Raw genomic sequence first — 11254 nt, forward strand, 5'->3', positions numbered from 1 at the left:
TCCATCTGTCCTCTTCATCCATCTGTCCTCTTCATCCAGCTGTCTCCATCTGTCCTCCAGCTGTCTCCGTCTGTCCTCTTCATCCAGCTGACACCGTCTGTCCTCTTCATCCAGCTGACTCCGCCTGTCCTCTTCATCCAGCTGTCTCCGTCTGTCCTCTTCATCCAGCTGACTCCGTCTGTCCTCTTCATCCAGCTGACTCCGTCTGTCCTCTTCATCCAGCTGTCCTCTTCATCCAGCTGTCCTCTTCATCCAGCTGTCTCTTATTGCTGGTAAAGATTTTTAGGATATTTTAGGATATTTTGCTGTGGTGACTCTGATGTCTTCCTTGGTCCATCAGTTTGTTTCCCCTTTTCTAACCTTCCCATGTTTTTGGTTCCTAGTTCAGAATTGGACCCAGCTGATGAGATGTGCTAATTTACCTTCTTGAAGAAGTTTTATAATTTGTTTCAGCTGACATCTCTCATGTTTCGTGTTCATCAGCTCTTTAAGGTTTGAGACTTTTTAAACTCTGAACAGATTTAATCTGATGCAGATGTTTGTTTTAGAAGTAATTGCATCATATTTTCCTCTGTGATCTAAAAAAAAGCAACTCTAACTTCAACAATTATGTTTATTTATTTCTGTATTGTTTCTTAATGTCGTAAACTTGGAATATTGTGACATGTCTGTGAGTTATTTATTTATTTTACAAAATTAAAATAAAAGGACATTCTCAAAAAGTGGGGATTCCATGAAGTTCGGCAGGGGTTGTAGAAGCACCACAGTTTGATGCTCATATAAGACTTTTTTGGTTAATCTTGGCTAAATGCAGACATCCTTGTTAAATCTGTCAGCATGTACTGTAGCTCTGGCCAATAGAAATACAGATTCTGTTGGGTTTTTGTGTTAAAAATTGCGGCGTAGAGAGATAATACACACTAAAACACAGAATGAATGCACATATTTTCCTCGAAGCCAATTAGATTAAAGTTCATCCTCATTTTGTCCAATTAAAATCAGTGTGATCAGGTGCAGCATTCAGATGGGAGCTTTGTTTTGATTACCATCTTCTGTTTTGTGTATTTCTGTTTTATTCATTGATAAATGATTTGTTGAAATGTTGAAGCTGAAGTGCTTTTTGAAGAACTCACATTAGAGCAGTTATTATTCATGCTGTACACATATAGTCTGGATGGATGATTAATAATGAAGTCAAAAAATAATTATGGTTCTTATGATTCATCATAAAAACTTTGAGCTGCTGCAACAGAAAAAAAGCTGATTATAAACTTTAAGTGTTAGTTGAAATAAAACAGTTTTTATTTGTGTTAATATTAAAACAAACCTAATTTCTGCTGCAGAGCAGAAACTGTTGGTGTTTTAATCTTTCATCAGTTTAGAGACTAATTCTTCGTTTTCTTCTTTGTTGGTTTTTGTAAACCTCCAGAGGGGGAATTATTCATCATAATGTTGTCACATTTCTTTCACAAACAAACAAACATGGTTCCTGCAGAGGTTCGCTGGTGTTGGTTTAGCTGAAAAAACCTTTTCCAGGAACTCAGAACAGAGTTGTGTTAAACCAAGCGGCCATCAGTGCCTCTGATCCAGATCTTGGATTCATTTCTAATCCAAACTTTTTCACAGTTTCCTCTCAGGAATTTATCCCAACCCTGAAGTGGATGAAGACAAAGTTAACGTCTTCTGGTTTACATCCAAATCAATAATCAAACCAAATGAAATTAAATCAAGAGCAGACATGGGAAGTGTCTAATTTGTATCTGACACACTCAGATACAAAATACACACTTTACTGTCAAAAAATATTTCCTTAGAAAACGTCTGCAGAGATTTTCTCCAAAACCTCATCACCCTGTGGACAATCTCCATGTGGTTTCTGTAGAGGAGCCGCAGCGTCCCGAACCCGAACCAGAACCCAAACCCAAACCAGAACCCGAACCCGAACCAGAACCCGAACCCGAACTTCCACATGAGAGCCAGAGTCAGCAGAGAGCGGACATCTAACACAGAGAACTTATAAAAAACAAGTTTAATCTGCTGATTATTTGGTCTAATTATAGTATTGATGCAGTAACTATGATAAGTTTTGATATAGCGTGCAGCTCGACTTTAACTTGTTGTTTTCTTCTTTCTGCTGTTTCCATCATTTCCTACATTTCTTTCTGTTTTGGCAGCAGACGGGTCCAGAACAAACGAATCAAACCTTGAAACGTTTTGTTCATATTTATAAAACGATCTGCAGAAAGCACACTGTGGTCTGATCCCTGGTACAAGGTGATAAACTGAGAAGAGCCGTCCAATCACAGCAGAGAGCAGAGATTTGGGCGGACATGTTAACCAGACTGCTGTAACCTTTCCTGAAGGGGGTAAAAATATAAAAACAAACATTCTGATTTCTCAGAGTAAATTCAAACTCTTTGTTTTAAAAAGAGGATATTGAGAAAAATGCTGTAAATAGATCTTGAAAATGCTTCATTTTGCCAAGGAGCTGAAGAAATGTGTAAACAGACACAATTTAGTGCCAATATTCTTTGTTAGAAATGGTGTAAGAACATTTTTTATTTAATCCTTTAAAAGCATTTCTTTCCCCAGAACTGAAACTGCAGCAGTATGTTAAAAGGAGCACTAGAATTTCCCCGTAGTGTTTGTAAGAATTCCTCGGCGAGGCTTTGTACTGCGCTGTATTTTTTTACTCATCATGTCATTGAGCTTTAATTGACTCAACAAGGATTTAGCCGTCCTCTAATGAGACTACTTTAAGGACAAAGTCACGCTCATTAGTTCCCAATGATGCTCGATTCACTCTGAAATTTACCAGATGTGCTTTGAGTTTAGGAATTTCTGTTTGAACGTTCTTCCTCACAGACTGTTTGACTTCTCCTTTCATTGTTTAAAAGCGCCAGCGCTTCTTTCTTTCCTGCTTCTGTTCTGATCGCAGCTTTGAAGGAGAAGAAACTGATGGCCAGAGACATTTGACCTAAAACTGAAAACAGCCAACAGAAAGTGGAAAGTATAATAATAATAAAAAAGGTTGGAAGGACAGGAAAAGGGGGTGGATGGGCGTGTCTGTGTGAGCAGTGGGACGGCGTTGGTTGCTGGGGCGATGGGTGATGTGAGCCACTGATTAACGGGCATCGTGCTATGCAGCCGTTAAACGGTGTGGGATCAGAGGACATGCAGCGACCGGGGGCCTGCCGGAGCCGCCCCGCTCGGCACGACCTCCACAGCTTAGCCGGCCTTTCATCTAACTGAGGGCTGCGCTGAGAGGAGGGGCTGATGGGAAAAGAGGCGGCATTGGGGGGCAGACGGGAGCAGAGATGGGGACATAATTGCAAAGATATCAACAGATAGCTTCGACGGTTTTTCAGTGGCACCTTTCAACGATGCCCACAGACAGGAGGCTGGGATTGTTTCGAACAGCCGAGCCCACAATAATGAGTTTTCATGCTGATGCTTCCGTGGCTGCGCACACACACACACACACACACACACACACACACACAGTGTGAAAGCACATGCAAACCTTCCTAGGGAAATAAATTACCTTTATCCTGTGTCTGCTTGTGGGTGTGTTTCTCTTTGTCCTCTTTGAGCTTCTGAGATTCGGATTCAGCCTTTCATTTGAGCCCCCCACGCTCTCTCAGACAGGTGTCTACCTCTGCACAGGGCAGCTGGGGTTTGCAGGCGAGTGTGTGTGGGTTTTGAACCTGATATTTTTTGGTTTCTGTGTGGCGTCCGCGGGTCGTTTCTTTGCATTAGTATGTGAGCGCGAGTCGACTGCTGTTCTGAGCTTTATTAGAATGCTGGATATGTGCGGTGGGCTTGTGCAGGATGCTTATTAGATCTGCATTTGACTAAAAACTAAACATAGTTCAGCATCGCAGTTTAGAGTAAATATAAGGTTTAAAACACTCTTCAAATGGCTTCAGTGTCTGCTCTTGGGTTAGTATTAGGTTGTTTGGCCCACAAACAAAACTTCTGCACATTTTTAGTTTTGTTTACCTGATTTAAAATGAGGATTCCAGCTGATGAGTTTTTGAACTGTAGGCTGTCCTAAGGAGCAGAAAAAGAACTGGGTTTTACCGAGCTGATTTCTGTTTCTGTAGGCCTTTATTCGACCGTTCAGGGAGCACCACATTGATCCCACCGCCATCACTCGCCACGACTTCATCGAAACCAACGGGGACAATTGTATGATCCCCATCTTACCGCTGGCTCACATGGCCCACAGGTTCCTCACATGCACACCAGGTAACCTATGCTCACACCTACATGTGCTCTTACCGACTCATGCACGCTCCAGGTAAGTCATGTTCATCAGGCCCAGCTGCAGCCGAACACATCAACGCTTGCCTGTTTCTTAACCTTGTTTAGAAATGTCTCGGAACATCATCGGCTTGTTTGTGGTGAATTTCCTTCGCTTCTGAGGTGACTGTAAGGACTTCAGAAGGTCGGCTGCACAGCCTACGTCTTCAGCTGAGTCTCAGCGCTGCACAGGAAGTTCAGGATGCATTTTCTGTGGTCAGGGCAGGAAGGGTGGGACAGGAGGAGGAGGACCAGCAGGAGGAACACACAAAGCTGTTATTGAAGAGGTGACCTATTCACCTGTCCTGCCTGCACTTCAACTTGAGCTTAAAGGTGACTGATGGGGGGGGCAGCTGACATCAGTTAGGGGGGTTAAAGGCTGTGTTGTACCAATGGCACTGGGGGTTGAGCTGCTAGAAAGCATCTGTGATATAAAACCTGTCAGCTGGAGACTGAAGGACAAAATGAAGAAATGAAGAGTCAGCAGTGAAATACGAATAATTATTATCCGTTGTAATAATCGGACATATTAAAGTTAAAAAGGTGGCCTGCTCTCTCTGGGTTGGGACTGAGGTGCTGCCTCAAGTGGAGGATTTTTGTTCATGAGTGGTGACGCTCTGTACCGGTCTGTTTACATTCCTGCCCTCACCTCTGCTCATGAACTTTGGGTAGTGGCCGAACGAACAGGATCTTGGATACAGGCAGTTAAAATGAGTTTTCTCGGCAGGGTAGCTGGGTTCTCCCTCAGAGACAGGGTGAGAAGTTCGGTTATCTGTGAGGGACTCGATGTACAGCCGCTAAACCTCTAAACCTGTCATGTCTCCTCTTCACAGCGTCAGTGCCCACTGGACAAAGACAGAGACAGAAGTGAAGGGGAAAAGCTAAAAAAAAGCATCTCCTGCTGTCGTGTGTGCTTGAACTGAGGTCAAACTGTCACAGTTTAACCCAAACGAGAAGACGGGGCATGGACAGAGACGGAAGGACAGCTGGAAGACATTTCAGATCATAGAGTTTCAGCAGTGAGACGGTCATTTAAAACAATTATTCATCCAGTTTGGAAACATTGCATTTTTTGCACTTAAAGACAGTGAATTTCCTTTAATGTGAAATTTTTCTTTATACCTTCCTGTTGAATTTTCTCTTCCTGAAAGTTTATACTTCAAATTCCTTCCTGAAGGCAAAGTTCTGATCCATCAGTCTATCTCCTGCTCCATCCTCCCATCACTCAGAAACTCCCGGATAATTGACCCGGGCCGCTTCATTATGTGGTCTTAAATCAGATACAGTTCTGATGTCTGGACAGTCATGTTGCATTTCATCCCACTTTTACGTCACTAAAGAGTCTCAGACATCTCAGTTCTTCAGAACATCAAACGGAAAGATGAACGAAACAAACATTGTAGACACCGTTGACATAGTTAGTGGATAGAAAGTGAGTTTTTGGACACAAGTATTAGTATTTGAGGTGACAGAAACTTGAGAGGGTGTATAGTAACCTGACTGTGTGACGTCACATCTTCTGTGCATGCAGGTCACTTCATGACCGTAGAGTCTGATGGTGGTAAACAACCAGTCACAAAGTCAGATCTCAGAGCATTAAGATCTGCAGTGTGAACAGAGCCAAAAAGGGACATTCCACCTTTTTTCAGTTCCTAACCATGACCTCAGATTGAGAGGAGCTGACTCATCCCAGCTGTAAATCCTCTCCCCATCTCACAGCTCCAAACTAACAGATGCAACTAAACTAATTAAACAAACTCACTGCAGATAAAACAAGTCTTAAACAGAAATGTTTCCAGGAAGAAAACGTGACGAGTCAATCTGAACATGCAGGAGTTTTCCAACACTTAGCATTCCTTTGTTTTTAATCTTTTCTCTTTCACGTGACTCAAAATGTTCAATAAAACCATAAACCATGTTTTTATCTCCCACACAAGTCCAATCAGAAGTCTGAACTCTCATCTCTTTGTTCGGTTGATGTGGGTTTTTCTTTGTCTCTGACTCATTCTTTTGGTTCACAGCTTTGCATCACCTCTTACTGTGTAAAATTCACTTTCAGGGCCACTTTGTCACAGTCGGTGAACCACTTTGTTCTCCGTTCCTCAGCTGAGCTTCAACTTCAGCTGCATCTGAATAGGAAATAAAAGCTCTGTGCACAGGTCCATCATGATGGGACTGATGTGGAGCTGAGAAGAAACGGGAAACTGCAGGTTTAAATATTTAAAGGTGAAAGACGACGATTCATGGTTCCAGCTGAAAATCAGCTGTACGTTATTTTATGTCTTACAGATGGAAAGGTGAAGGGCTCCATCCACTAAACAAATACTTTTTTTAATCAAATATTTTTGTCCCTAGAAATAAAAAAAGGACAAAGTCCTGAAAAGTCCTGTTCTTGTTGAACCAGTTTTTGATCTAAACTGGTGTAAAAAATATCCAGGAGACATTGGAGCACAGCTATGTAGAGGTAAGAAGGATTTTCTGAAATTTATCATGTTTGAGTGATCCCAGGCCACTCCCAGGATTTACTGCAGATCGAAAAGTCCAAGCAACACCCAGAAAAAAGGACTAAGAACAGCCGAAGTTACAGTGACAGTAAAGGCGTCTGATCCAATCGGATCTAATTTCTAATATAAACCAAGATAATCTAATCTAGTCCAGTTTAATCTAAACTGATCTAATCCACTCTAATTTCTAATCTAAATTAATTTATTATAAACTAGGCAAATCTAATATTTAGTCTGAATTTTTGAGGTTTTTCGTGTTGTGTACCAGTTGTGTACCAGTTGTGTACCAGTGATCGTGATCTGACTGTCCTTACCACGGTGGGTTTTGGGCTTGCTGAGCAGCGAGTTTGCTCCCAGAGATTAGATAGTTGAGGTCCACAGTGGCTGTCATGAGAAAGGAAGCAGGATGTCTAACTGTGGCTGCGGTCATCTTCTGCTTGTCGGTCTGTGTTGTTGGCTTCTGGTCAGCCTGTCAGTGGCCAACTGTGGAACAAACTCAAGCACTAATCCCATCATTGGTATTGATAATATCGATAGTGGATTGATCTGAAGAGTTGGCTGCTAGCTACCGACAGTTCGTCTCAGCCCGTGGCGGCTGCCGCGCTCTGGTTCTGCTTCCTGCTTCCTGCTTCCTGCTTCCGCTGATTGGCTGATGAAATAATGATGATTTTAACGGTGGTACTTTCTCTGCTCGTCTTGATTCTACCTGAATCAGTTTTCCAAATCGGTGGTGATGTACCTGATCAAGTGCTTGGCCCCTCTCTGTGTTTGTCCACCTGGTCCTGAAGTCTACAAAACTGAAAAATAAAAATAATGTTTCCCTCCTGTCTACATGCTCCATCAGTAAGCAGCTTGAACTTCTTGGTTTGAAACATGATCTGAGAATGATTTTGTGTAGAAAGCATAATAGGTCCCCTTTAAATTTGACTAAACTAATTAATTCTTCGATCTACACTAGTGAAAAAAACCCCACAACAAAATCATTATTTGATCTAATTTTAATGAATGTTCCACACAAGAATACTGTTTGCAAGTGATCCGAGGAATCATTATACCATTGCAGCCAAAAGGAATCTTTGACTTCCTAAGTCTAAACCTAATATCCTCATTAAAAGAGAATTAAAAGAATTATTGTTTTGTTACAAGGCTTTTCTGCATGATGTGGCTGCCTTCAAGTGAAGCAAAATTTCTTTAATCAATGATGCAGAGCATCCATCCTTTTATGATGAATTTCATTGTATAATCAACACAAATGCTCAGTTTTCGAAAACATAGGATAAAGGGACTTAAAGAATCCTTGGTGTTCCCCTGAAATAGGAAGTTTCCTCAAAGAGAGTGACATTGTTTGGTCCATGGCCAGGGAAACTAAGGCAAAGACAGATTGGCTCAGCTTTTTGCAGCTTTACAGTAAATGTGTAAGTATCATGACATGGAATTCCCTGTGACAGATTCAGCTTTCAGCTGTTGAGATTTGATAAGTAATAAAGGCTGAATAAATCAAGACATCTAAGTTCCTGTAACGAATATCGGGCTGTTCTTGACCAAAAAGCCAATCTGATACTCTTTTTGACAAGAGCTAACACGTGTAGTAAAGTGAGGAAAAAGTCCCGCCCTTCTTTCTTCCTTATTGTATCTTGTACGTGTGATATGTATTCCTTTCTTAGAATTTACCTAAATGTGTCCTTTCCTCTGTGTGTCTCATCTGTCTCTATCTTGTCCTCATCGTCTCCCTCAGTGGTTTCTGGAAAACCCTTAGCAGCTTCCTGTATGGGAGTTCTCTTTATTTCAGATAGGAAATGAACTGATGTCTCTTCTCCTTCTTCTCTGTATAAATGTCCATCTGTCCCCCTCCCACTGTAAATGTCCACCTGTCTCCTTCCCCTTGTCAGAGGTCTTGGCGGCATCCTACCCCTGGGACTGTTATGTCTTCGCCTTGGCGGTTTTTGTGACACTGACCAATCAAATTCACAAGTGGAGCCACTCGTACTTCGGCCTCCCATGGTGGGTCACGCTGCTTCAGGACTGGCATCTGGTGTTGCCACGAAAACACCACCGCATCCACCATGTCTCGCCACATGAGACATACTACTGCATCACCACAGGTATGGACTGTTTCAGCTCAGTATGTAAACAAAAATCCCAATCAGCTGCTCTCTAACGTAAAAATTCCATAACAGTTCTATTTACAGTCATGGTTGGAAATAAGAACATCCATCCATTTTCTTAACCAGCTTCTTTCCTTTCTGGGTCACAGGGGATGGGTTAGCTGGTGCCCATCTCCTGTGGTCATTTTGTGAAAGGTTGGACACACTCTGGATGAGTCTCCAGTCCATCACAAGGACACATGGAGACAAATGAGACAAACAACCTTTCACATTCCCACTCACACCTAAGGACAGTTTATCAATGAGCTTTGCGTGGCGTTAGTCTTTCCACCCACTTTCAGCTCGCTTCTTAGAACGTCCTCAGCTGGAGTTCCAAGCGATCCGAGTGGAGCTGAAGATCTGACATCAGCAGACTGCAGGCCAATGATTGGCCAGAGAGCATCTCCTTATATATATCTATCCATTAGAATTGCACCAGGTAAACAGACACCATGGTTTCAGTGCTTGTTGGCGGACGACAGAGTTCATAAGGAGCTCGACCAAATGGACTCAGTTTACGGGTTCCTACGGGTAGAAGGAAGGGGGCCTTGATTCAGCCATGGTACTTTTGGATACGGTGACAGAGAATGGTGACTGTTTTATGACTTTATTTCACTTTTATTTACCCTTTAGTGGTAAATTTCAGACGACTGTACTACGACGAGTCGCTCACATTGAGGCAGCACTCAGTTGTGTAGAAAACCACCGGGACCGTGTGGAACAGAGTAGATCTGAGATCGGACAGTGAAGAAATGGTTTTAGAGCTGTCAGTGAACCTAACATGCATGCTTGTATGTGGGAGGAAACTGGAGCCCTGGAGAAAACCCACCTATACACAGGGAGAACATGTAAACTCTACAGAAAAAGTCCTCAGCCAGGAAGCAAACATGTGACCTTCTCGCTCTGAGGCGACACTGCAGCTCCTGACCAAAATAACAACATTGTTTTTTAACTTTAAAGGAGTTTTTAAAATGTTTTTTAACTAAGTTTTAAAATGAAGTAAAAACAATTCCACAGTGTCATTATTTATCTAACAAAACCAAAATGTTTTTGACCCAGCAGAACCTGGTTCCAGCTCCTGACCCAGCAGAACCTCCTCCAGCAGCAGAACTCTCAGTGGGTTCCTGGTTGTGGAGGAGTTGTGGCCCACTCTTCTTTCCAGCGTTGCTTCAGCTCATTGGTTCCTGTTTGTCTCTCTCATGGTTGTGGAGGAGTTGTGGCCCACTCTTCTTTCCAGCGTTGCTTCAGCTCTCTGAGGTTCTGGTTCTGGTTCTGGACTGTTCTGCTGTGTTTGGGATCATTGTCCTGTTTGTTGGACAGATGGCCTCACATCTGACTCTGGATCAGCCCAAACCATCAGCCCTCCACCACCGTGCTGACAGCTAAATAATGACACTATAATGTGACATGTGGGTCTGTTCATCTGAAGTTATTTTCACTTCATTTTAAAACCTGATTTTTTATTGTCTAAATAAAAAAAAGCTATAGTTGATGAACACAAAATGTGTTCAAACTCTATCATGTTAATCAATTAACCTTTATTTATAAAAAAACACTTTTCAAGCAGGTCAAAGCTTAAAAAACCATCAAAAATAAAACACAATTAGGAAGAAATAGGAAAAGATTCAAAAGTAAGAATGGATGGGAAAAAGAAAAACATGTAAAATAAAGTAGTAATAAGTGTCGGCAGCCATTTTGGGTGATTCTAATTGAAGCTGATGATTCCAGAGTCTTCTCACTGCGTTTCTCAGCTGATTTAAATAAAACACAGTGTCTCTGTGTGTCGGCGCTTATAAATAACTAAAGGAAAATGTTGTGTTTGCGTGGTGTGGGTCTTCAGAGACTGGGGGCCTGCTTCCATCTGGGTGAGAGTGGCAGCGGGAGGATCCACTGGAGGGACTCGGTTCGTACGTCACCCTGCGCCCCAGCGGACGACAGATGTGTGAGCTGACGGGGAATGAAACACTCTCGTGTTCATCTGCACACTCTGGCATCTGTGTGTGTGTGTGTTGGTCGTTCCGACCTTGTCTTCGGTTCCTAACCTGTGTGTGCAGGGAAGGAGGTGGTGGTCGGGGATGGGGGACCCACGGGGGATGGCGCTGGCCCCCTGTTCCCGCTGCCTGGCTGCCGGTGGCCCGGCGTGGATTCCCTCGAGGCTCGCCTCGCTGCCTTTGTGTTCGCCACCGGCTGACAATCCCCATGTATATTTAATGCTAACCTGCTGTCTGTTCTAACAAATAGGACTTCATAGGCGGGGGGGGGGGGCGGGGGGCTGGGGGGACTGGGTAGGAAGGAGAGAGT

General features: G+C 42.9%; 1 protein-coding gene across 2 annotated transcripts in view; it reads left to right on the forward strand.

Annotated features, from left to right (window-relative positions):
- The window catches only part of si:ch211-212o1.2 (uncharacterized protein LOC492735 homolog), a gene marked incomplete at its 5' end in the record, with an annotated part of 17612 nt that overhangs the window by 4455 nt on the left and 1903 nt on the right, over nt 1-11254 (forward strand). Inside the window, 2 exon segments of one of the 2 annotated variants that reach the window (XM_017441773.3) lie at nt 4107-4251; nt 8699-8911. In XM_017441773.3, coding sequence (XP_017297262.2) covers nt 4107-4251; nt 8699-8911 — 358 coding nt within the window. 2 annotated transcript variants of the gene reach the window in all.

This window comes from Kryptolebias marmoratus, linkage group LG11, assembly GCF_001649575.2.
Source record: "Kryptolebias marmoratus isolate JLee-2015 linkage group LG11, ASM164957v2, whole genome shotgun sequence".
NCBI classification, from domain to species: Eukaryota; Metazoa; Chordata; class Actinopteri; order Cyprinodontiformes; family Rivulidae; genus Kryptolebias; species Kryptolebias marmoratus.